The sequence below is a fragment of the Equus asinus genome, chromosome 3 (assembly GCF_041296235.1).
Source record: "Equus asinus isolate D_3611 breed Donkey chromosome 3, EquAss-T2T_v2, whole genome shotgun sequence".
NCBI classification, from domain to species: domain Eukaryota; kingdom Metazoa; phylum Chordata; class Mammalia; order Perissodactyla; family Equidae; genus Equus; species Equus asinus.
The window spans coordinates 33,173,663-33,201,435 of NC_091792.1; the positions used below are offsets into that span (position 1 = coordinate 33,173,663).

Consider the following 27,773-nt stretch of genomic DNA (forward strand, 5'->3'; position numbering starts at 1 on the left):
TGGAGTTTTCGTGCAGCCTTCCCGGAGCTCCTGGACCCTCAGTGCAAAAATACAGGGTGAAGTGCTTTACAGACCTAACACATGGCAGGATGCCTGTGCTGTGGAGTCTTACCTCCTCCAGCCACAGAGGGCTGAAGGAAAAGTCTACCTCCCTCCAAGACTATTTCAAGCAGAGGAAGATTTAATAAAGCAAAAAGGAACTAAAATAATTATTGGCTAAAACTAAAGCTGACTTTTATTAATCACCTTGGTGCAGAGTACTGAACTAAGTATCTTGTGCGCATTATCTCATTTCTGCCTCTCAGCAGTAACTGGCATCAAGCACCTCCCTTTTTTTTTTTAAGACTTCAATTTTAGAGCCGTTTGAAGTTCATAGCAAAATTGAGCAGAAGGTATGGAGATTCCCACATACCGCCTGCCCCCACATGTGCAGGACCTCCCCCATTATCAACATCCCCCACTAGAGAGGTCCATTTGTTACAACTGGTGAACCTGACACATCACAGTGGCCCAAAGATCATAGTTTAGGGTTTACTCGGTGTTGTACGTTCTATGGACTTGGCCGATTGTATAATGACATGTATCCACCGTTACAGTATCAAACAAAGAAGTTTCACTGTCACTCCTCTTTTCTTACATAAGAAACTAAAGCTCAGAAGAATCAAGTGGTTCTCAGTGGACGTAGTATTCAGCTCTAGAGCTAGACCTTATGGCCCCCAGCATCTCCACCTTTGGGAGACCTGGCCTCTTCGTCCAGATTTGCTCTTTCTTGTTAGAAACAAGTCAAACTTTTTTTTTTTTGTCATAGTTTCTCCATCTTCAAAAGAAAGGCAATACAGGAAAATTTTCTCCCCCTGAATGGATTTGGTTCCACCTTAAGACACAGCGCGCTCTGTCCTGATCCCTGCCAGGCATTGTATTCTGTGAATCATTGAATTAAAGAGGACAATAAAGGGACTGTTGCCACAGAACAACTAACCCATCTTTGGCAGGTCAGGCTTACAGTTTCCCCATTATAAATGGGATCATTCAGAGCCAACAGTTTTTGTTTTGTTGTTTAAATAATTTCTGCATTTGACTCATGTCTCTTAAGCCCTAGAACCTACTCTCAGATTTTTTTATTTTTTAATAATTTTATAGCCCCAATGGTTTTTTGTTGTTGCTGGGGTTTTTTGGGTTTTGGTTTTTTTTAAGTCATTAATGTATTTTCTTGGTCTAAAACAGTGATTCTCAATGGGATGGTTTTACCCCCAGAGGACATTTGGCAACGCCCAGAAACATTTTTGGTTTTCACAACTTGGGAGGAGAGGATCATTATACTGACATCTAGTGGTTGGAGGCCGGAGATGCTGCTAAACATCCTACAATGCTCAGTACAGCACCTCCCTCACTCCCACCCAAAGAACTACCTGGCCCAAAAGTCAATAAGGACAAGGTTGAGAAACCTGAAAAAAAAAATGCAACGCTGTTTTCCATATTCGTGAGAACGTCAAAAATTATATTATTCAACTTCTTTCTTCCTCCAACCCAAACTCCACATGCCCAGTCCTGCACTGACTAAAACATACAACTAATATTGAGCCCCTTTGTGTTCCCAGGTTTGAACTAGGTAACAGAAATACACTGATAAAGAAGTTGGAAGTAGTCCCTGTCCTCAAGGAGTTTACAGTCAGTGGCTTAAGTCACAGAAATATTCTGGCCCCAGATTAGGGGTGACATGAAGACACAGTCAACTTAAAAGCCCATAATGGTTGTTAGGGATGGCTTTATTTTTATCCCCTAAATTGGAGTGCACACTTTCCTTTGTTAGAGCAGCCTGAGCTTTAGAATATAGCAATCCATATAAGAAACATAAACTCACAAGATTAATGCTATAACTAATTCTATATTGTGAGTTCCAGGTATGAGTTGATGCTGCTGCTGATTCTTATACTTTACCAGTGTATCATATATGTGATATTCCTTAAGAGCAGGCTAACAAATGTTTTAAGTCAGTGTACACATTCATAATGGAGGGAGATACCAAGAGAAATTAAGAAATATTCTCCAGAGACCATTCAGCTTCAGCAGAGTAAACAAACACATCAGGATGTTTCCTTCAGTGGTTTCTAGAGGATCCAAACTAAATAGCCCATAGGATCCTTGCCAGCCCGCAAAGGGTTCCTATGTCAGGAATCTTCAATCTGAGTTTGGAAGATATTCCTGGTAGGAATTCATGGGTGTCCCTCCCTTTTGTTATTCAGATGTGCTGTCGATCGACATCCCACTGATATAAACATCAATTTAACAATACTTTGTTCAGACTCCAATGGAAAGAACAGATCATCAGCCAGAATCCTACAGATAATAAAGGGGAAAGATTATGGTAAGTAGAGCATAATTTGTTGATTTGGCTTTAGTTTGGGCTTTGTTTTATTTTAGTCTATTAATTGAAGAGAAAAGGATTTCTGCAAAATGAACATTGGGAAAGTATAAAAACACTGGCCTAACAGTGGTGAGGGAGTAAATTGCTCACATTTTAAAGGTCCAATGGCTCTTACGAGCCCTAGGTGTTCCATTTGGGTAATTACCTTTCCCATGAATTGAATGGTGCTCTGTAGGTCCAACAAATTTAATGGACCTTTAAAAGTTAGCAGTTTAGATTTTGCTCATCTGAGAATCAAGATGAATACCTTCTATTTATTTAACGTATAAGAGAGGACTTGTCTTAACATTTTATACACAGAGGAAAAAACAAATGTTACAGGTAAGAAATTTCTCAATACCCAACATACTTGTCTCAGCAATTAGGAAAATTATAAGTGTTTCAAATAAGAATGTAATTTTTTAAAGGTGTTTATTTTACAGAAAACAAAGTTATAGACTTGTATAAACATGTTATTTACCCAAATCATGGAAATGGGACATTTGGACATTATTTTTAATAACATGATTACTAGAATATTTAGAGTACACATACAAAAAATAAAGTTGGATAATCATGAAGTCCAAAAAACTGAATATTTTTCAATGTTTTAGTATTTACTCTTTTTGGAGGAAGCAATATATCAAATATTATTATGATTCAGGGAACACAGTAGATTAAGATTATTAAATTGATTGCTTCTTCTATTTACTCATTCAATACAGATATTTATTTAGCACCAGGAATGAAGCAGCTGTGTCAGTTCATGTGGTATTCAGTTATTTTACTTTATTTTTTTTTTCAGGTATTCATGTATGTGTCTGTGTGCATCTTATAAAAGCCAAACCAAAGAATAATGTGGTTTGAAAAAAAAAATGTAATGAGTCACTAGCTTGATGGAATTTCGGCTATATTTGTAGATTAAACTAAATTCTACAATCACATTAATTGGAGTTCAGCTGAAATTGGCTGCAATATTGGCAGTCCTACGTTTATGTATTAAAAACATATTCACAGAATCCTCTCACAATGTATACATATATAAAACCACCCCGATGTACACTTTAAATGTCTTACAGTTTCATTTGTTGATTATACCTCAATAAAGCTGAAAACAAAACAAAACCCCAAAATAACCACATTCACAGTGCTTACTACATACCAGCCACTGTAGTAAGCATTTCATAAACTTTACTCATTTTATTCACAGAACAACCCTATGTGATAAGCACTATCATTAGCCACGTTGTACCAAACTGAGACACAGAAAAGTTAATTATCACACAACATAAAGTGGCAGCGCCTAGATTTGAACTCGGGCAGCCTGACTCCAGAGTTCATGACCTTACTCATTCAGTTATGCTGCCTCTCAGTGAGCTGATGATTTAAAACTTATCTTTTCTACTTTTTATAATATCATACTCACCATAGTCACACGAGGAGGGGAGAGAACTTTAAAATTATTGTCTTTCCACAAAAGCTTTTGCCTAAAATACTACCTATTGATAGTGTCTTATTTGACATTAGGCATGTAGTAAGTAATTTTCAGATTAATCTGCAACTGCCTTTAGATCTTTTCCATTGCAATTAGCATACGTGTATTCAAGCATAGAATGACATGCTTGGAAAGATTGAGATACATGACTATACACATGTAATTCAAAAGGAATGATGGCAGTAGACTGTTAACCACCCAACTCTATAAACAAAACTATTAAAATATTTTAAATGAAGATATTACTTGACTAAGTGACAGTGGTTTTAAATATACGGCAAATGTGGTTTTAAAGACCTTTTATGTACTATGCTTTTATTTCCATTAGAGTGTATACTGTTAAACATTTTATATAACTTGACAGAGGTCTGGCTCAATTTATTAAATAATGCAGAGGCATTTCTACAAAAGATTCAGTATTTAAAAAATTAAGTATTGTTTTCTTAAAGTATTTTGGTTCTAAAGTAAATAAACGTGATTTCCAAAATAACTTAATTCTAATTTCATTGAAAATGTGGTGTGTCCTGGCAATTATAATAACAGCGAGCACGTATAGAGCATTTCCATTTCGTTAGGCTGTACATGGAAGCCCTTTAAATTTTATACTATTTAAGCCAAGGGAGTAATTATTTTCACTAAATATCTATAGCAAGGATTCATCTTATGCATCATGGAACACATTTCAGAGTTAAAGTGAATTATTGTAATAATTGTTGCTTGGCCTCTATTACTTTTACTTTATGAAAATATTTTTCATTTGATCTAATGCTATCTTTATTTCCTCCCAGAAAGTGAGCCATCACTTTTAGAATTCAAGCCATTCAGTAATGGTCCTTTGGTTGGTGGGTTCGTTTACCGAGGCTGCCAGTCTGAAAGACTGTATGGAAGCTACGTGTTTGGAGACCGTAATGGGTAGGTTTCCTGATACCACAATTTGATATATCAAATGACATATCCTTTGATTAGTGTACAAACGACCATAAAATATTCAAACGATTATCTCCCCTTGGAGGTCAGGTCTGGGACACACATAAATATTATTATTTACTTTTAGTTCCACTATATATGGTGGTTTAATTAAAGAACTTCCTAAGAGATGCTTTTTAAACAGACTTGATCAAGTTCATAAAATAATTTTTTAAGAGCAGAGAAATCCTCAGATGGACTTTTCATATTATGTAGGCTCTTCCCTTCATCCTTAACATAAATTTACAGTGATAATGTTTAATTTGAACACTGTTGTTTTACATGAGTTGTATAAATATTTTAAAAAATCATCTTGGAACGCTAACGATTTTTGTTTTTGCCAGACTGTCAAGACTTTTGGCAAAAGAACTTAATTTGTCTCTATTGATAGGAAGACTATAAAATTAAATTTTAGAAGTCACATTGTGGATAGTTGTAAGAAACTCTGTGATGAAACTCAAATTAAGAATCTTGTTTCCCAAGTCACTGGCATTCAGGCATATGGCAGAGCTGATACGCTTGGTCGCTAAAAGGAACTAGAAAAGTGTACTGACCCCACGATCTCCCCCCTGTCCCTCTCTCTGATTAATAGCACAGCATGGAGTCTAGTCCTGGAGAGGAAGTATCATTCTCTGGATGAAGGGGAGGGCTTTTCTCATACTCAGGTACTTTTAGTGCCCCCTCCAAACAAAATATCTTTCAGTACTTTCTCCCCACATAAGAATTTCACAATATTCACACACATTATGGGCTATATTATTTTTTCCCTGTAGAAGCCAGGTCTATGGCACAACAATTATTTATTGTGTTTTATTTTAAACATTTTTATTGTGTTTTTTAAGCAAAAGCATGTTTTCATTGTAGGTTTATGGTATGTTTTTGTTGTAGGAATTTCTTAACTCTCCAGCAAAGTCCTGTGAGCAAACAATGGCAAGAAAAACCGCTCTGTCTTGGCAACAGTGGTTCCTGTAGAGGTTACTTTTCAGGTCACATATTGGGATTTGGAGAAGACGAATTAGGTACTGTACAGACTATTTCTGTTAAATTCTGTTCCCACTTCCTTGCCCAAGAGGCTTTGTTCTTCTCTGAAGAATAAGTATAGCAGTCTTCTCCATTTGGCGGAAATGTAACCCACAGCAAAGATGCCCTACTGTAGAGATTAGAGATAGTCCAGTTACGTATTCTCTTCCAATAACCTCTCTCTGGCGGTCTTTAAATCATATTTCCATTTAAAAAATATAAAGGTAACAAAGCAGGAAAATGGGAGGCAGGAACAAAAGAAAATTGTTGAGTCCTGAAGAGAGAGAAACCTTTAAATGTCTACTGATATTTGTGGTGCATCGGAGTCATTTGTTTATATTCTCTATCGGAAAACCTGTCCACTTATCCATGTCTCTTGGAATAAATAAAAAACTTGTTGCAATCTGAATCTCACCTTATCCTGTAAATTTCCTAATTTTTTATTTTTTTGCCAATTGGGGCATGAAATTTGTACAAGGTAATCAGAGTTTGTAGATCTGCTTTCCAACAGAATAGAAATTATCTTCTCATTGATGATCTTTGGGATACCATACAATATATTTATTGGTTGTTAACAAAATGTATAAGGCTTAATAAGCAAAAAGAAGTTGAAATTGGAATGTAATCAATCAAAGAGTGAAAATGCTATTAGTTTTAAATTACAGAGATAAAGGCAGGTTTTATAATGATGCTCTTTAAAGAACAATATCCAAACAAACCATGGTTGCTGTGTTCCTTTAGCCTCAAAGATGAATTTCTAGGGGTCAGCCCTGTGGCCGAGTGGTTAAGTTCGCACGCTCTGCTTCGGCGGCCCAGGGTTTCACCGGTTCTGATCCTGGGCACGGACGTGGCACCACTCATCAGGTCATGCTGAGGCAGCATCCCACATGCCACAAGTAGAAGCACCCACAACTGAAAATATACAACTGTGTACTGGGGGGCTTTGGGGAGAAAAAGGAAAAATAAAATCTTTAAAAAAAAGATGAATTTCTAGGTATTAAGAAAGAAGAGTTATGTTTCTCATCTAAATTAGAATATTTTCTCTAAAAGTCTAGATTCGGTTTACCTGTATCAAATGGAGATTCATCAGAATTTGTTCTATGTCATTCACTTAGGTTAACAAAGGACTTAGACAAGATTACTGAAACACATAATACATATTCCAGACCCACAGGAATTTAATGATTCAAAGAAGAGAAGTCCAATCTGTTCTGTTCTTGTTCCAGCATTGAAAGGCACTGTATAATTAATTTTCCCTTGATATTCTCCTACCCTACTCAAAGGAACCAGAAAGATACTCTTTCTTACTTAAATCCTCTGTAATGTAATTTAAATTTCATTGGCTAACTCCATTTTTAAAATATAAATTAGGATTAAATTGCAGCAGAGTTAGAAATGAATTTTTAGATGTTGTGACTGAATCATTTTCATTTCCCCAGACCTTACTACAAATGACTCACCATCAGTCATCCTATTAGCATCACCACCATTGGTTAAAATATCCAAACATCTGTCTACACTTAATACTAGATTGGGAGCAGAACCAACAAATGAAGCATTCACAATTCTTACTGTCCAAAAGCTGCAATATCATGTATACTTTATAATTAAAAATACACTTTCACTGAATTACACTTTAATGTAAAACTCTTTGGCTTTAATTAAGAGCCATATAAGAAAATGAGGAGGTTTTTACATTTTTTGAAACAAAAAAGTGTTGAGCGTCTGTTTTCTCTCTGTGTTTATTCTTTAACTATAAAATCAGGAGGGTTTGTCCTAAGGGTTAAATGAGGTAAACTATATAAAGTACTTGACAAAATAAATATTTTTTTGTTTGCATTCCTTTGCTTTTTAGTGTAAACCCCATAGCATCCCTTTCAGAAGTAAGAAAGTAGTAAGTGTGCTTCATATATAATAATAGAGTGGAACTGAGAAATATAGGATAAATCAAGGAATATTTCATGAGAACCAAATATATATTTTAAAGCCTTATAAACATATAATCATAAATACAACTTATAAGTCCCTATTCATGTGAACCATTCTATACATTGAATTATATGGAAGTAGTGGTGATAAATAAGAGTGGTTCCCGGGCCAGCCCTGTGTCTGAGTGGTTAAGTTCGCACGCTCCACTTCGGTGGCCTGGGGTTTCGGCAGTTCAGATCCTGGGCACTGACCTAGCTCTGCTCATCAGGCCGTGCTAGGGCAGTGTCCCACGTAGAGGAACTAGAAGAACCCGCAGCTAGGATATACAACTAAGTACTGGGGGGCTTTTGGGAGATAAAAAAAAAAAAAAAAAAGAGGAAGATTGGCAATAGATGTTAGCTTAGGGCCAATCTTCAAAAAAAAAATTTTCAAAAATCAAGAGTGGTTCTCTCCTAAAAGGATTTCATCATCATGAACCAGCCTAGCATCAAGAATTAGGGAGGTAGACTTGAGGGTGAGCATCAGGGTTTCTCTCTTCCCAAATATTTATTTTAATATATTTTGTTTTTAAATACTAAAAGTTAAAAAGGAGTATCCCAATTCTATCTGGCCTCAAATTATCAATTAACAATAACAACTCAGTAACCAAACCTTTCAATCTTGGGCAGAATAAATCAAGATAAAACTTGCCATTCAGCACTCATTCTGCAAATATTTATTGAGCACCTATTCTGTGCAAAGCTCTGTCCTGGGTTCTGGGGACACAGCAGCAGAGAGAGAGACATGAAATTTATATTCTAAAGGAGAGGACAATAAAAATAAATATTGCTTTGGTTGATTTTTGTTTTGAATATACTGTATGTCAATTGGTAATAAGTGTTTTCTAGAAAAATCTAGTTGTGAAGAGGGACAGAGATTTCTAGGGTTGGGAAAAGTGCAATTTTCAGTAGTACAGTCAGGAAATTTGAAGGAGAGGAAAAAGTCAACCCAGTGGAAATCTACTGAAAGGCAGGAGCCTGAGACAGAACCTGAGACCGATGCTGAGACAGCAAGAGCCTGGGACAGAAGCTGAGATAGGAAGCAAGTCAAGAGACTAGGACAGGAAGAGCCTGACACAGGAGCCTGGGACAGGAGCCTTTCTCATGTGTTCAAAGCCAAGAGGCTAGTGAGGCTAGAGAGGAATGAACAAGAGGGCAGAACGTTGCAGATGACGTCAGAGCAATAAGGGGGTCATCAGAGGCCGCTGTCACGACTTACATTTGCCCGGAGAGAGATTAGAAGCCATTGGAGTGTACTGAGTGTGATCCAACTTATATGACCTAACTTGCTTTAAAAGAATCTCTGTGGCTGGTATGTAAACACAGAGGAACAAAGGTAGAAGAAGGAGATCAGTGAGGAGGCTGTTGCCATAATCCAGGTGAGAGATGAATGTCTGCTTGCGCTGGAGTAGTAGTGGATGTGGAGGGACGGCTTCAGAATCTGGATGCCCTGTGAAGGCAGGCTTGTGCAACTCTTTCATAATCTTTAGGCAAGTCATCTTCCTGAGGATATATGGAAAAAAAATATGTATACACACATACATATATATATATACATACAAATACATTTATATACGTATATACACATATACATAAATATCTGCTAGGCAATAGGAAGTAAGCCCTTGTAATACTGTGAATTAACATACTGTATTTCTCTCTTCATAGGTGAAGTTTACATTCTATCAAGTAGCAAAAGTATGACCCAGACTCACAATGGAAAACTCTACAAAATCGTAGATCCCAAAAGGTGAGGTTTTTTGATATTCCTTTAAGTCAAGTAATATTCTCCTCCAAGTTATTCCGGTGCATTCAAATTGGTGAGAGACGAATTACAGTTAGCAGTCAACAAAGATGAAGACTTCTGCCCTGTCCGTATGCTAAGTGCTGTCCTGAGAGGCCCTCCAGCGCCAGTCTCTGGGGCCTAGACGTGACCACGCTGAACTTTAACAGCCTTATTGCGATCACACATTCTTGTCACCCTTGTCATCAGAGAGCAGCATTATATTTGTAAAATCAGAGTCGTCCGCTAAACGCCAGAGGACCCCGATGTGTGAGGCGGTGGCTTCAGCTCTCCTGTTGGAAGCAATAACCCTCCTTTCTTTCGAGAAAACTGGAAACATACCAGCATAGATTACAGCTGCTGGGTATGATTTTTGTTAGGGAATCAGGATAAGTTATTCTGGCAGTTCAACATCTGAGCCTCATTTCAAAACTGTCTGGAAGCTCCCAGCTCTCATGCAGGCTTCCGTGACTAAACAAATGAAAACTGAAGGTTTTCTTATTTACCTCAGCAAAAGGAGGATTTGAATGTTTTAATCCTTTAAAGAATATATTTATCCTTCTCCGCTCCTTCTCACTCACCCCATCACAACTTCAACACACACACAACTTTCACCTTATCTTGAATTATAATTAGTCAGTTGTTAATTTCATGGATAAAATCGGAACTATCAAAGCTGCTAAATTTATGTACTGTCACATAGATATTAGTCATAAATTTAGAAACAACTATTGCAGGACTGAAGTACCCTCACAGGTAGGACTATTGTTGAACACCAGTAGTTGTCAGGCTGTAGCTCCACCACGCTGTGAGTTTCACATTCTTTCTATACTAACTTATCTTCATGAGCCATTTGCAAATTTAAATTCCCAAATTTCATGTCTCTTTTAGAAGAATAAATTCTAATAATCTGAAAAGTTTGCTAAAAGCATTAATTTCATTCCATTTTATAAACATCACTTGTAACTTGTAAATTGTGTATGTTTTTCTGAAAAAGCCACGGACTAACAAAATGGAGATTCTTGTCCTTTTTCCATATCACAAAACACTATCTTTCCTGAGAAAAATATAGGCTGGCATTGGTCCTGCAGACCAAAAAGAGGAATAATCAATTGTGGATGGTCTCTCCGCGGTGTCACAGATACTCATCCATCACACAATGAGAGCTTTCCTTCTCTATGTAACAGTACACATTTTCTTTCACAATTAGAGAAGTACCCATATATATCCTGTAGGAGTTCGTTACCTCCTTGATTATGAAACCAATGTCCTCTTTGTGAAAAGCAAAGTAATGAATGAAAATAATAGACATTTCGGCAAATATCGAAGTTGGCAATATTAAGGACAAATATCAAACTAATGTTAATTCATAAACTAGCAGCATTCTAATGATTCATAATGAGGTCTTAGGGATTTCACTCAGCTCTAATGCCATTCATTTCAAAGTAATCGTTGTTATTCCATTATATTCGTCAAAGTTGATATGCTTTTGCCAGCTTCCTGGTAGTGTTATAATTCTCCCTCCTCACAAAAGTCTTTTCCTCTTCATCTGGCTTGTTTAGTCTGTTGGTGGTGAGTTGAGGTGAATTTTACACCTTCAATCCATTATTAGTGTCTAATTACCAGGGTGGCCATAAGGGACCTTGGCTTTGTGATCTTAGGGCCTCCTCTCGTAGGGTGGTCTCAGAGTGACATACCTGAAAGGCCTGACTTCTCATTATGGTGCCTGTTTCTGGTGAGTTGTGTCATGTGTGGGGCCAGGGTTAAGATTTGTGTTTGGTTTTCAGAGGGTGGGGGGGGTAACAGAGTCCCAAAGTCACCGTCCTTGTACACAGGCGTAGGCATAAATTTCAAAATTAAACTGACTATAAGAAAACAAATGTTTTCATAAACATTTGTTGGGGGCCTCATGCTGTTTCGATTTGGATGCCAACGTTCATTCTTACAGCGTTTCTCCCTAGATGATCTGAAGTTCTGAATAAGCAGACGCGTTAGTGTATGTGGACAGGATTATTTTGGAAACACAAGCTAATTACTAGCCTGGCAGCATTCAGGGTGTCTGCTTCAGAGCAAAATTGTTTTTCTAAAACTTTTGAGGGAGAATTTGAAGAGCCTCATCTTCTGAAAAAATAATATATAGACATTTCTTGTTATATCAAAAATCTAATTCAAATTAAAATCTTAGGTTATTGTATTCTTGGGGAGGAGCCCTAGACTTGTTAGAATAATGTTTTCAGAATGACTTTCAAACATCAATTGACGTATGGCCCTAGAAGAGAATAATAACAAATTATAAAATTTTTATATTCTATATTACGTGTCATAGAAGTTACATTCTTACTCACCATACGATTTATGTTTTTCCTGCTTTTCCCTAAACACATGCACACTCACATACAAGAAAGATAAGTGAGTTTAGAAACCATATGCAATATTCTTAAGTCATTTTTGGCAAGAGCAAATGAGGTTCCAACATTGTCACCTCAGTCTGTAAGGACAGTTTGCTCTAAGGCTATATGTTACATAATCATTTACGTAAGTTTAAAATCATTTGCAGTGTGCACACTTGTCAGAAAAGAATGGCAAGATAACTTATTATAAAAATCAAATGCCATTATTTATAAGGAAAAAAATGAAAATTTATTAAGAATATAATCAACTTTGGGGCTGGCCCCGTGGCCGAGTGGTTAAGTTCGCACGCTCCGCTGCAGGCGGCCCAGTGTTTCGTTGGTTCGAATCCTGGGCGCGGACATGGCACTGCTCATCAAACCATGCTGAGGCAGCGTCCCACATACCACAACTAGAAGGACCCACAACGAAGACTATACAACTATGTACCAGAGGGGCTTTGGGGAGAAAAAAGGAAAAAAATAAAATCTTTAAAGAAAAAAAAAAAAGAATATAATCAACTTTCTCTAAAGCTTAACTAGAACTCAGGAGTTATTTAAGGAAAAAAGCAGAAAAGAAATGAATTTTGCCTCCATGTTAGAACGTTGAACACACTTCAGGAATACCTTCAGAGGCGGAGCAGTTGCATCTCATGGCAGAGTGGAGTGAAGATCAAGTCAATACCAATTCCCCAACTTGCTGGGCCAACTTATTGGGTCCCAAGAAATCTGTGTTACTGGGTTCTGCATGCCCTGGTGTGGGGAGCTCCTTCAACCAGCAGTTCCAGAAAACAGATTTCAATACATTGAGCCCAAGAGCTGGGCAATAATTTTAGTTTCACTTAGTTGTGCCATCTGAGACTAGTCAAGACGAGGAGGGAGTCTGTCCGGGTAGGACAAGGAGTCAATTGGTCTTGTCTCTGAATGCTTCTTAGTGTGGGACCCTGCACCTCATTTCACCGTACTGTGCCCCATTGCCCATCGATAAAGTGTGGACTTATTTCTGCGGAGCTCTGTGAAGATAATTAAGGAATATATTTAAAACGTATTAAACTCTTTAGTATTGTTGCTGTTCATTCCATGCATTCGAGAATTATTTTCAGGTGATCTCTCAACTTTTAAGGTTGTCTTAGTTCCAAACTTGGGATAAAGGTGTGCATGGAGCTTTAAAGAGCTCTTAATACCTAGTGTTCAAATGTCCAAGTCATGCATTGGATGCTTGTTGTTTATTCAGTCTTTTCAGAATCAAACAAATGCTCCTGAAGGTGGAAAGTAAAGAATTCTAACAGAGTTATGAACTCTCCAAGCTTCACTTTTTTTTTAAAGATTTTACTTTTTTTCTTTTTTCTCCCCAAAGCCCCCCAGTACATAGTTGTATATTCTTCTCTGTGGGTCCTTCCAGCTGTGGCATGCGGGATGCCACCCCAGCGTGGCTCGATGAGCAGTGCCAGGTCCGTGCCCAGGATTCGAACCAATGAAACACTGGGCTGCCTGCAGCAGAGCGCGCGAACCCAACCACTCGGCCACGGGGCCAGCCCCTCCAAGCTTCATTTTTATAGAACACAATTTTTTTATGCTATTGACAGAGATTCAGTTGAACTTAAACCACGTGATCTTTTTGTGATTCTGAAACATTTCCAGGGTTATTTCTCCAGGAATTTGTAAAATAAAATTATTCTTAATCATGTTCATTTAATTACTATGTCCCAGTCTTGCTATATTTTAACATATTGCCTATCTGCTACCCAAGCAAGTCACACAGACCCTTCCCTTAGGAGGTCTATAAATTAAAAATGCAAATTCCAGGCTCAAGAGGTCATCTTACAGAAATGTTGTATCCCTGAACTCCTGTGTGACCAATATCAAAAACTGCTCCTTGTGCCTCCACCCTCCTTCTCCCTTCAGTGGCCCCACTTGCTGCTGTTTGTTTATTTATTTATTTTTAATATCTTCATCCTGCTCTTTATTATACTGGATGCTGAAGAGTGCTTTTTTTTCCCAAAAAAATCACTTCATAAGAGGAAATCAGCTCTGTTTAACCTTCACATATGTCTCAGGGAGCCGCAGGCAGCTCTGCCATCCCAAAGAAAGTCATGCATAATAGAGAGGCTTTAGCCCAATAAGCCAGTCTAGTCCCAATTCATCAGTCAAAGTTTTATGCAAGTGGCCCCCCTAGGTTGATAAATCCCCACAGTGCCTGTTGACCCAGCTGCCAAGTCCTCTTGCTGCAGGCGCTGTTTTCATGGCCACCCTGACAGTAATACAAACTGTTTAGCAGCTCCATTGACCTTTCAGCTATTAACAGGGACACAGGCTCCACTAGGGACCCGTTTTCAAACATGACAGAATTTCTTAACACTGGAGGTCATGAACAAGTATATGCCCTATAAAAATCCATTCAGCATGGTGGATTTGAAGTCTAAAGGACAAGGAAGCATGTTCCACATTTTTGCTATTATTATCTTTCTACATACCCAATATCTAAAAATGGATATATACTTATCAGCCAGCTTATATTTTATTCTTAATGTCTTATATTTTATGTTGTGGTGCACAGCACCTTTTTAACTAACAAATCCTTTCTAAGCTACCATATAGCATCTGAAAGGTTAAAGATATGTTACAAATGAAGGGGATAAGATCAAAGTCAAAACTTCTAATGAATGGATGAGCGTGCATATATAATATAGAGCAATGGCCTAAATATAACTGGAATTTTATTCATACCTCACCAAGATTTGTGATGCACGTATATATAGACACACGCACTTAAACATACTCAGGTATTCCATACAGTGCAACGTAGAGGCCTCACCTATTTCAAAACAAATAGAAAATATTATGTAATAATTTATTTTAAAAGTTTTATCTAAATGACTATGTTGTTTAAAATGCTTATATAAGGCTTCTTATGTGTATATCCTATTTCCTGGAGATGTGACATATGACCACAGCATTCAAAGGAATTTTCTGCTTTATGTTATAGTCTCTCTTAAACTATCAATTTTGAATGTTGGAATATCAGTTCCTGGAGTAATTGTACAGATTGCTATGAAAACTTGATTGAATTTCCACTTATAAATGGCATTTGTTAAAACATGAAATAGAGAATATGAATAATTAAGAATATATTCTTCAAAATGAGAATCATTTGTTAAGACTCAAAAACTCTTAAAAGCTTTTCTTTTTAATTCTTATGTTTCTCCCCCTCCTGGGACAATGGTGGAAGTCTGATATTATTAGGCCTTCTAAATATCTTATACTTTTATTGTAAGGCAATGTATCATCCGATATTGCAGTACTTGAGATAAAGGTAGATTTAGTCTTGCATAAAACAGCCACATGAATGTGTAAAAGATGTTGTCTAGAGGAAAGTGTACTTTTTAAAGAAAACACTGCATCTTAGCATCATGTTTTTTGCTAATTCATTTTAGTCAAGTTAAAAAATCTGTTGCGTACTTGAGTTGTTTTTGTCAGTATTGATAAATGAATCAAAAAATGTAACATTAAAATTTGGGAATTTGTCACTCTAACAGTCTTCAAAGAGAATTTAAACTGACATTTTTGTGTTCTTTTAAAGGACAGAAACATTTCAAATTTTTACTTCCCATTTAAAGCATTTAGTGATATTTAAAATTTCTGCCTTCATATGATATAAAATTAATACACTGGTAGATTAATACACAACTTTATAAGTGGGAAAAGGGTGTTTCTTTTTGGATGATTTCTAAAAGAAAAATCCTGTAGGCTTTAAGTCTTTTGAAACATGTTGTAACCAAAGTGTTATTTAAAATACCTATTACAGACGTTTCTTATTTAGTGTCTAACATTTTTGTCAATTATGGTTTATGAATTAAGTTTTTAAGATAAAAATTGATTTTGCACATAAAATTCTGAACAGAATAGTTTCCTTCTTTATATTAGGAAGCAATGGCACTGGCTTTTTATTGTATCTTAATTTTCCAGTTTTTATTTTTTTAATCCTATAAAAGTACAATTACACTCCAAGATTAAATCAGGAGATTTAATCACTCTACAAGTATCTTTTGCACGTCTCCTGTGTTCATGATATTTTATTATGTGCTATGGAGGGAGAATATAAATGGGAACTTAGTCCCATCCTCTAAGGAGCGTATTCTCACTTTAAATCAGGAGATTGCTCACATTATCAAAAATGTAAATAATATTTTCTAAGATAACACTTTGGGACAAAAAACTTAGGCCAGAACATCGTACATTATAAATTGCTGAATTAATGGTCCAGGAGGCTATGGTTACTGAGGTGGGTAAAACTCACCAGGATTTGGCTTCCTGGTCCAGTGTGTTCTGCTGCAGTGTGATTTTCCTTAACACTAATTAGCTCAGGTATAAAAGAGAATGATGACTGCGTAACATGCAAATTATGTAGCTTTTCAAGCAAGAATAGCCAGAATTGTAAGAAAAGCAACAATCCCTCAACCCGGCTGTTGCACATGCAGAAGGAGCCTTTTCAGCTTAGTGTTAAAATGAAACATAAGTGCCTGCACTGGGTTTCCCTCCCCCAAGAGGCATTCCTCCAGCCTAGCCTGGCTCTCTGCAGGTTGCACTTCCTCCTGAGTTCAAAGCTTTCCTTGCATCGCCATTTTGTTTTTGTGTGTTTCTAATCTCCCCTGAGGCCATGTCCAGCTACTGCCAACCTACTCACAGGGTTGCGCAAACTCTCTCTCAAGGTACCAAGTCTTGTTTTTGTTAGTGCTTTAGTTACAAAGTTGCACAGATCTTGAGGAGTCTGTCCCAACCCTATTTTCCCCATAAGCCTTTTATTTTTAATATGCGATTTTGTAGAACACGAGAATTTTTAGGAGCATTTTTAGGAGCATGTACATTGAATTAATGCAGAGACACCTATTTTTCTATTTCACCTCTAATAATTAGACCGGTTTCTGAATTTAGGACATTGCAAACAATACAACAAACACCTAAGGCAATTTAATAAAATTGGCTTTATCTTTTTTTTTTCCAAAAGCATATGACAGTATCATCTAGTTGTATTAAGCATTTCTGCGAGGTTTGCTCTTTAAGGAAATACATAACTTTTCATTTCCTAATTTTCCCATGAAAATATATACATTGAATTAAGCTGATAAAGTTGAATAAAGGAGATCCACACACCCTTTGAGATACTTGTGTGTTGTGGTGGTGGTGTCTGGATAGTGAGATTAATAGGACCTGAAATATAGGTGCCTTGCTCCCTTTTTCTGAAAGTAAGAGGAGCAGCTGAGTGGAAAGACAACTATGCTAGGAGAGAGTTTCAGACTACCTGTAATTAGCTGTAGGAAAGCCATTTAAACTCTTCGTTCACGTTATGATCTTTTAAATTTGGAAATAACAGGACCAGCCCTGTCTCATGAGGATAAAGAGGAATATGAAATTACTGGAAAGTGGCTTCATTATTTGCTTTTATCTTTAACCGGAGAATGAAATTTAGCAGATACCTGTGAAAGTTCTGATAACCTTATTAGCACTAGGCAGCCAGACCCATGGCTCACTTCACCAGATCATCACCTCCTCTGCCCACTTTGAGTTTAGTGCCCATAATGCTGATCGACACTATTTCTGAGTGAGCATGTGCTCAGCATTTAAATCACACACCTCAAAATGAAGACAGCATTGATCACTGAGGAAACAGCCGAGGCCCAGCCCTGTTTTTTCAGCATGTTTCAGACCAGACTAATGCAGTAGTTTGAGAAATGATACATAATGTACATAACGGCAGAATTATTCTTAAATTTAAGTTTTCTTTCCCTTTATTCCATTATCGGGGTTACTCAGGACATACATAAAAAGACAGTTCTGCAGCCTACATATGATATAATGTCAAGTAAGGCATTCCTTAAGAATAAAATGAAAGCAGTAGGTCTTAAAACATTCAGTTTCTTGGTCTACCTCAAATAGGACTCGAAAATACTGTTCAGAAATGTGTATTGCCATCTGCACTGCCATAAAGCCCGAAATGAGACCAATATTGCATGGTTACCCAGAAATAGATTCCATTTTCTCTGTTCTCCTACCTGGAATATGATTGTGTCATGAATGTATAACATTCCTCACAGCCAAATTGAATTCGTATAATGGATTATCGTTTTACTAGCTGCTACAAAATGGCTATGTGTCGTCACAAAACATGCTGTAAGTCCATCGGAATCCAAAATTCTACTCCTCCTGGGTAAACTGACGCTGAAAAGAGGAATGTCAACATGAGCAAGAAGAATTGAGTGAACATCTAGACTAAGGAGAATTATCCAAACTAAAAGAAAAAAATCAATTTGTGTGTTGACCTGAGAGAAAGGCACTAAAATGAGTATCTAAAAGATGGCACAGCACCTGTCCACTCATGCTTATTCCTATACAGATGGGAAACAGTAAAATCTATCCCATCCTGAGAAAGTTTCCACTTTCTTGCCCTTTTTTAGGTAAAAGTCCTGAGTAATGATTTTAGAAACAATGTGTTGTTATGGATTATCACTGTATATTAAAATGCTTACAGAGTGAGGAAATTCCTTAAACCGTAGAATCTGCAGTGGCTTATGAAGACCACCACCTCGTGTAGAGGCAAGACTCCCTCCAATTAGAAGATTTCAGAGCATTCTGTCCTTGGAAGCTCCTGGCCACACTAATTCATGGTCACGTTAAATGCTACTGGCTAGGAACTGGTCCTAATTTAGAGCAGTGCCTCTCAAACTTGAAGATGCATGTGAATCACCTGACAAACTGGCCGAAGCGCAGACTCTGATTCCACAGGTGTGGGGAGGGGCCTGAAACTCTGCATTTCTAACAAACTCCCCACTGAGGCTGGTGCTGCGGCTCTAGGACCTCACTATGCGTCATGTTTTTCCTACCTCATGATAATGAGGAAAAGCAAGGAAGAAAAATAGTTTTGCAAAGGTTACAGTTGCTAGGGGCTCCTTTCCATGTGTCCCAAAGTGCATATGGATAAAGGAATCAGGCAGTTCTTTTTTGAAGAAGAAGAAGAAGATTAACCCTGAGCTAAGTACTGCCAATCCTCCTCTTTTTGCTGAGGAAGACTGGCCCTGAGCTAAAATCCATGCCCATATTCCTCTGCTTTCTGTGTGGGACATCTACCACAACATGGCTTGCCAAGCGGTGCCATGTCTGCACCCAGGATCCAAACTGGCAAAGCCCAGGCCACCAAAGTGGAACTTGTGCACTTAACCGCTGCGCCACCAGGCCAGTCCCCTTTTGGGCAGTTCTTACACTCCCTTCCTCCGTTAAGTGTGTTTGCATGTTAATGGTGTCTCCATGAGGATCAGGACCCTGTTTTGTTCTTATCCCTGCAAAGAGCACCGTACTTGCCCAGGGAAATGACTGGACTTGAAGAGGATTGAATATGTTGCTTTTGCCCTCAGAAAGTTCTCATTTCCTTGGGGAAGGGGAAAGGGAGATAGGATAACCCATTCCTTAAGAGAAGTGAACTCCTGTAAGTGATGGGCTATGTTTTATGTAAATTTTCATGTTAAAGGATCCCCAGTGGAAGAACAGTTTAAAAGAGGAGAGGATTTACTTAACATCCTAAGTGAGACATGTTATTTGTCAACTTCATAAAAGAAAAAAGAGGTTATCTTCCTCAGTATTTAAGTAAAAATTTAAGGAAATCATGTTCATCTATGACGTTGAGACAACCATACAATCTTATATAAGCTAAAGTAAAGAAGCCCAAGTATGAATAATTCCATCCACAGATAGATAAGCATTTACTAAATCTTAGGGAGAGAACAATTTAGAATTCCCTCCATAATCTAAGTTTCCACATTGTTTGAATGTTTGGTGAAAAGCAGTCAAAGCATCTAATTGGAGACACAGCAGGGAAACAAGAATCAGATACCCCACCCTGAGGAATTGCACTTCAATACCCCAACCTTCTTCCTCATCCCTCATTCCTTTTCCAAGCGCACATGAATCAATGCCCCTACACTTTGCCTCCAATAGGCAACATCTTCTGGTTGTTGTTTAACCGATGTCACCTATCTTCTTGATCTAAATAGTAGCTTCTCTTTAGATGTATCTGCTCAGGCATGAGCCATCTTGTTGAGTAGCATGTGAGCCAAGTCCCTGCATATTTGGCATCACATATAACCTGTGATGTATTTTTGACTCACTCTACTTCTGGGTCTCTTTTCTTGAATGAGTCAGAAGGAGAGTGAACAAGTGAGGAACAAATAGAAATTGGAAGAATTTCAGCTGCCTGTAAAATTTGAAGAATACCTGTTTACTGAATTCTACTTGGTAAATAATCATGGCCTGTGACTCAGAAGAGCTTCATGGCTATGGAAAAACAGCTCTTCTACTGGTAAAAAAAAATGCCACTATTGTTTCACAAACGAAATAAGAATTTTATATGCGGGAGAAATAGAGCAGAATTGGTTTGTTCAAAACAACAAGAAGAAGGTGAACTTCATGCCCTCTGTTTCCTTGGCATAACCATTAAACTTTTTCTCCACTTTATCCCACCCTGCCCTTACTTTCAGAAAGACTCCCTTGGGCAACACATGGAAAATACTTGTTACTGTTTTCTGAGTGAAACTATGGAATGCCTTAATGACCTTTCACATAAATTGACCCTTTCTAGATTTTAAATAAGAGGTTGAATAGATTTAAAAGAGTTTTCTCTTAAATTTTCATGTTAGTTGCAAAAAACAGTCCTTTCAACATAGAGTGGGACTTTCGTTGGAAGGAGGAGCTAAAGAAGTCACTATGTGTTTTTAATATGGTTTTGAGCCAGTGTAGAAATAGCCTGAGGTCAGGCCCCAAATTATTATCACTGTTCATATTGCTATAGGGGCATAACAAGATAACCTATCTCAAGAAAACTGGGTCCACAGGGCCGAATTATTTGCTTCTTTCACAAGGCTATATGATTTACCTCTTGTGGTGCTTTTGACCTGTAATTATCACCTTCTTTGTTATGGTACTTAAGGAGTCCAACTGCTCTGGCCATCCTAATGGTACTGATTTGACTGGTGATGAAGTGTTTGTTGACATTCCTTAACTGAAAAGAGCCTTCTCACACACTGTGGCACAGGTAACAGTGACGGATAGAGGCGTACCAGTGCGCGTTTGCTCCCAAAGATTAGGTAATAAGCAGTTGTGACCATGATTCCAGCCTGACCCAGCTTGTCTTATTTCAAAAACAGTCAGAACCATAAAAATCTTCTGGAGGCATCTTGGTCCCTCTGTAAATGATGGCAATTGTAGAGCAGTGAAAACAAAGTCTGACTTTTTACTTGGCAGATGAGATTTTTCTGTTTGCTACTATTTAGCATTCTTTTTCTTTAGAGCAGGACAAAATCAAATCATAAAAAATGTATATATATCTATATATACATATGTATGTATATAATGTCTCTCCATATGTGGATCATTTTTTTGCATAAAGGGTTTAAAATTTGAGTCAGTATTACACACACACACACACACACGTATATTATAATGCCCTTTCAAGAAAAATCAATCTGAAAAAAGTACCTCAAAAGAAATGTAAAATTAAACCAAAATTGATTTGCAAGCTTTTTTAGGCTAGAAGTGCTCATTTTGATGAATGTCTTCAGCCTGGTGATATTGCCAAGTATGCCAATAACAAGTGAAACCTACCTCAGATATTATTCCTAAAAATTTCTGTAGATCTAAAAAAAAAGATTTTAAAATATCTCTATATTTTTTTGTTTTAAAATTGTAATTACTAGAAATTCTTAACTACCAAAAATAGCAGTATAGTATAATTACATTTTGAATCAATGAATTCTGCTCATGATAAAGTTTCTTAAAATGTTTAATATGTTCCCTTTGGCTCAAAACTGGTTAGTTTGTTTCCTCACGAGTGTGTTTTCTATTCTTAGAAAGTTGTCAACCTTTCTGAGTCACTTAAAAGAAAGGTCTCTTTCGAAAGCAAGAACATGCTTTGTAAGCTACAAAATCACTAGATTTCATTCCAATATTGATTTTCCACCAAAATATCCTTTGAACGGTTGTCTTTTGATGCAGACCTCTAATGCCTGAGGAATGCAGAGCCATGGTACAACCTGCGCAGACGCTGACTTCGGAGTGCTCCCGGCTCTGTCGGAACGGCTACTGTACGCCCACGGGAAAATGCTGCTGCAGCCCGGGATGGGAAGGGGACTTCTGCAGAATCGGTGAGGATTTCTGTTCGCCCCGGGAGAGACTAGGCCTGAGACAGCCCTTAGGAACGCAAGAACCTAACATCAGTTATTCCTTCTAGAACTCTCTAGTGTTCAAAATTGTTCAGACGTTTACAATAATATTAATGCTCAGTCTGTTTCTGAACGTGTAAATGAAACCTTTCCCATTTTCCTAATGTAAGTGAACTCATTTATATGAGTTAATCATAAATATAATTGAGTCCTTTCGCAAAGTAAAAAATGAAAACAGCACAACTAGATCATCTCTACGGGTTCTCAGTCCTGGGTTTGAGATTTCACACCAGCCAATGACTTAGTGTTCGCAAAGCCTCTCTCCAAGTGCCAGCATTTTCCAGACACCCCATAAATGCCCTCCCTAACTTTACTGTTTGCTTTCTTGCTACAGTGCACTAAAAACAGAGTTTTTCAGTGGGTGTTATTAAATAAAAGAGGAAAATGCAATTATCTAAGAGGCATATTATGAGATTTTTTAATTCTTTTCGCCAGTCCCCTGTGAACCATCAATTAGGTGTGCAGCTGCCGAGAGAGAGCAAAGGAGATTTATTCCAGGGTTATTCTATCCGTCAACTTGATATTTCCTCAATTACTTGCAATGATATTTAAATTCTGCTTGGTGTGAAAAAAGAAAATTTAATACATTTAGATACGTAGAGTTTAAGAGGTATATGTTGAAAGTACATTTTCAACAACCATCATTACATATGACAACAAAAGATTTTGACCTCTTCAAAGTTCAAATTTTAAAGCTATTTCAAATATTAAAGTATGTCTTGCCAATGAAAATTAAAGTCCAAAATCAATATTTAATATTATTCTTAATTTGTAAATGCCATTTTTCTTTATTCTAAACATGATTTGCTTCAAAAATTATAACCATGACTTATTTGCTTTATATATTGTCTAACAAAAAGTAGCCAACATTTAAAGTCACATGTACAGTATACATTTTAAGCTCAAATTGCTTCAGCACTAATAACATTATGAGATTGATTAATATTATGCTTACAAATCTAGGAAAAAGCTATCATAAATAAAACTCAACAGAAATTAAGTAATTGTTATTTAAAAGAAATGCTTACATTTTAATTGACCTAGTCTATCTCCCTTTTTGTTAGTGGACAAAAAAAAAAAAAATGAGAATCAGTATTCGAGTACAGTAATATTCTAATTCCTGATAATATATCTTCCTTCTGCTTCCTTTGATGCCTGACAATATCTCTTCTTTCTGCTTTTATATAGTGTCCATTCTGTTTTACTCCTTGCTTTGCATTTTGCCTTACCTCTTAAGTCACCTCAAGTCATCAGATAGCAAATATTTACTGAGTGCCTTCTAGTAACAGTATGTTTAAACTGAGGGTAAACAAATTATTCTGAATATAGGTGCCATTATACATACCATAATAGAGATTAATAATAATAATGTGATGTAAATGAAAATGGACATTCTTTGAGATAACATGAAGTTTTGTTTCAATAACGCACTTTAATCTTTGCACTAAATCAGTTTAAATAGTTTGAATACATAAGCTAAACCAGACTATTTTATAAAAGTAATATATTTGTGGTATTTTTGACCCAAGCAAGAACTTTATTCATATAGTCACACAATTTACTCATCTCCCTCGAATTTAAAGGAGAAAGTAGTCTATTTTCTTTCCTTTCTATGTGTCAGCCACAGACCGCTGGATTCTGATTAACGCATATGAAAAGGTTACAATAACCCTGTTCCCTGAAAGTATAAGGACGTGTATTCAAGGAATTTGGTTCTGTCTAAAGTGGCTGCACACTCCAGATTTATTCTATCAGTAAAAGATAATTAACTTATATACCCAATTTGATCTCTCCATCTCGTTTTAGCAGTAAATCTTTACATTCCCTACTATATTGTAGTGGTTAAAAATTCTTTCATGAAGAGATTCTGTGCTGCAGAGTAACCATGAAAAGGATTGCACAGAACTTCTTTCACTGGCCAACTGCACTGATCCCACAGAGGGGCTTCAAAGTGTAATCAGAGATGAGGCATATGCTGCACACCCTCTGGGAGCAAGCAAGAGGAGGAATCCACCAGAGTCCACATGGTGGATACTCCACCTAACCAAAATTGAAAACTAACCATTCCTTGTGTTGCATTGGAGATGCTCCAGCCGCTGGGCCTCCCTCTCCAGCCGCGCCCGTTCCACAGAGAGGTCTTACCCTGGAGAAATGGGAACAGTTTTGGAAGGCCCCCTGTTGGAAATGCCCTAATGGAACAAAGGTTTAAAAGAACTGAAATCCTCATTTTAAATAGAGTCTGTTCCACAAGGGATTGAAATTGTTTCCCATGATCTTTGCTTCTCTGGAAGTGTCTCCCATTGTCTGCTGATTTCGGGCCCCCAAATAACTGTGGGTCTGAAAGCCTTCTTTCCTTCTTGTATTTATTATCTTTCAGATCATTCTGTGACTAGATTCCTCCTTCTTTCCCTCCCTGCCCTTCCTCATCAAATATTTGTTGACCTCATACTCAGTGCTGTTTCTGACCTACAGAATGAGTGTGTGATTTTATTGCTCTTTTTTCTCCCAGCAAAATGTGAGCCAGCATGTCGTCACGGAGGTGTCTGTGTTAGACCAAACAAGTGCCTCTGTAAAAAAGGATACCTTGGTCCTCAGTGTGAACAAGTGGACAGAAACATCCGCAGAGTAACCAGGGCAGGTATTCTTGATCAGATCATTGACATGACATCTTATTTGCTGGATCTAACAAGTTACATTGTATAGTTTCTGGGACTGTTTGAATATTCCTTTCCAATGGGCATTTATTTTTTATCCTGTCATTAAAAAGAAAGACTGTTATCCTGCTACACACTCCTGTGATTTCATTTTCTTTTATTAATTTAAAAATAATTTTCAGAAATGTGCAGATCCTATGTGTGTATGTTGGCACATTGGTTCACATATGCACATACACACACTCACAACCCTTATACCCGTGGTTGCATAACAGATGGGTTTTAAAAATATATATTTCCTTGTGTGGAGTAATTTACGCAAAAATTCCTTTGTAAATTGATAGTGGAATTTTTATGTCACCAGAAGAGATTATTTGACTTCCCAAGAATTTTCTGTCTGTAATAACTAAAGTCAACTTTAATGGAGTTTTGAAACATTGCTGTACAATCTGATGGATCTAATAAAAAAAGGCAATATTTTTATATTAAAGGACTATAATATGAGAGAATGTTTCAGAACTCCCTGATGAATTTCTAAATGGGCAACTTGATATAAAATTGTAATCTTCATTTTTATCAATGTATCCAATTACAGAATGTTACGCACTTACCTTTTTATTGGCAGATAAGTCTTGTTACCCTAGCTTAATCTCAAGATTGTTTTCAAGTGTTTTATAATTAAATCATAACAGCATACGTATTCTAAAACCAATCTTCCTAAAAGGTCTGCTTTTATTGTATATTTTATTTAACAATAGGCACTGGGTTTGTGTTACATATTTATATTTTTTATTTTATTTTTATAATATAGACATCACCTAGATGAAACACCTTTACCCTGTCCTGTAAAATACTAAAGTTACATTTTTCACCAACTTAATTGGAATGAAGGGGAGTGAGAAACAGTCTTTAATGTGCTGTGGATCTAATCTAGCAATGTATCCTTGTGCCAACATGTAATCATTAACGACGGATGAAAAAGCAAGAAAACAGCCAATCCTTATAAAATTCCAGCATTAAACATTTGTAATGTGCTTTTCACCATAGCAAGACTGTCCGAGTATACGTAATTAGAATGTTGCAGATTTCAGATTGAATCGAACCTCACTGAGAAGAGCTCACTCGTTTTGACAAATCTTGGTTATGTAAGCTGTCACTTGTACAAATTTTTAATATAATAATTCTTGCCAAATATGACTTTTAATGTATATGTTCTTTCAGAACTCAATGAAAATCCTCTTTGGTTAATGTATGAATAAATTTTCTGTAAATGTTCTGTTCAAGTTTTTAAAGAAATGCCATGTTCTGACTTAAAACTGCAAAAAGTCTGATAGACATTTGTCTTAATGGTTTTCGAGGCCAGCTCTCTACGTTTAGGTTATAAGAAAATTATACGGCCTCTTTGCACTACTGAAAAAACACCTACTCATGACATGCGCACACCCACTAGAGGTTGTCCTTCTGTAAACATCTGTTCTTCCAGAATCTAAATTGGAGAGTAGTATAGATTACACAGCACAGGCTGACTTTCCAAACCTGCTCCTTAACTTTAGGAATATGAGCCTCAATTAAAAAAAAATAAAATCTTGTAACTAGTATTTCTCTATTGTTTTAAAGCGAGAGATTTGCAATTAAAGCACAGTGAGCATTTATATAGAAACCACAACGTAGAAAGGTTGGTTAAGTACACTGCTCTTGTCTTCCATATATGATTACTTAAGTTTCAAGTGACCTCATGCCAAATGGAAATGGGTTGAGAAATCTTGGTTCAGTGCTTAGTGAACAATAGCCTGCATTAAAAAGTGCATGCATAATTTTGCACAATTTAGATTCAATTGACAGTCTATTCAAAGAAGTCTCAGGATTAAATGAGCATGGAGACCAAATTGCCCTCTTACCCCAGAAAAGGGGTGGTCCTTTCTAGTCAGACTAGCACTTCATTGGCCCAGCAGTGTGACAAATCTTGCAATGAACCCTGCAGTAGCCTGCATCTGTAGGTTAATAGCAGTCTTTTGTCTCCGTTGCTTTCTCTTCATAGCCTTTTTACTGAATTCCATCACAGAAAGTTTTACAATTAAAAAAAAATGTCCTGACAACCATTTTTGTAAGTGGACCTTACCATCTAATCGTCCCTTATTCAACGTGGGTGACATTAACAAAATGTGAACTTCTCGTGAGGGAGCCAGCTGTCTAAATCTGTCAAATTGTGCAGTTTTATTACACATTCTCCCATTCATAGTTTCACTGAAAACAATAAGGATACTGCTATATATTCAGCAAAATCTGAAAAATCCAGCGTTTCTTCTTACATCCTTAATCTTTCCATTTCTTCCAAAAGAATCTTTCCAAAAGAAAAGGTGTTATATTGCCGTGAGTTCTCCAATTTAAAAATATCTATATTAAATTGACCAAGCCCAGATTGTTTTATACAGTCCTTTCCCAAGTGAAGAGTTTCAAATGACTTAGAAAAACATATGTACCCCAGGTGTCATTGTTTATTCTATTGTGAGTCATTAGAATAAAAGACCAAAATCTTCTAAAAAGGAGAGAGCAAGATCCATGGATATTAAACCCAAACAAAAAAAGTAAAGTCGTTGGAGTCATTTCTTTATGTTCTTAGGAAAGAAGAAAATAGCAAAGGCTAATTGAGGGCTACATATTTTAAATGCAGTGTCATTTCAAAAAATCCTTTGACCTTTCCTTTGAAGTAGATTTTTAAAATACGTGACTGGAGAATTATCTTAAATAATTCATGGTGAGAGGCAGGTAGGAATTGGTTGAAAAGTATGAGCTAGGGAAAAGTTAATGTTTCAATACACAAATGGCAACATC

At 36.9% G+C, this 27,773-nt stretch overlaps 1 protein-coding gene across 3 annotated transcripts in view; it reads left to right on the top strand.

Moving 5' to 3' along the window:
- The window catches only part of HHIP (hedgehog interacting protein), an 85,802-nt gene extending 58,287 nt beyond the window's left edge, over positions 1-27,515 (top strand). The window contains exons 8-14 of one of the 3 annotated variants that reach the window (XM_070504836.1): positions 2,244-2,365; positions 4,688-4,811; positions 5,754-5,884; positions 9,521-9,602; positions 22,061-22,209; positions 24,797-24,921; positions 25,753-27,515. In XM_070504836.1, the coding sequence (XP_070360937.1) occupies positions 2,244-2,365; positions 4,688-4,811; positions 5,754-5,884; positions 9,521-9,602; positions 22,061-22,209; positions 24,797-24,921; positions 25,753-25,767 (748 nt within the window). In that variant the 3' untranslated portion in view covers positions 25,768-27,515. Of the gene's footprint in view, positions 1-2,243; positions 2,366-4,687; positions 4,812-5,753; positions 5,885-9,520; positions 9,603-22,060; positions 22,210-24,796; positions 25,646-25,752 lie in introns of those variants that run through there. The other 2 variants (XM_014838113.3, XM_014838112.3) reach the window with 2 other exon arrangements.
- The last annotated feature ends 258 nt before the right edge of the window (positions 27,516-27,773 follow it).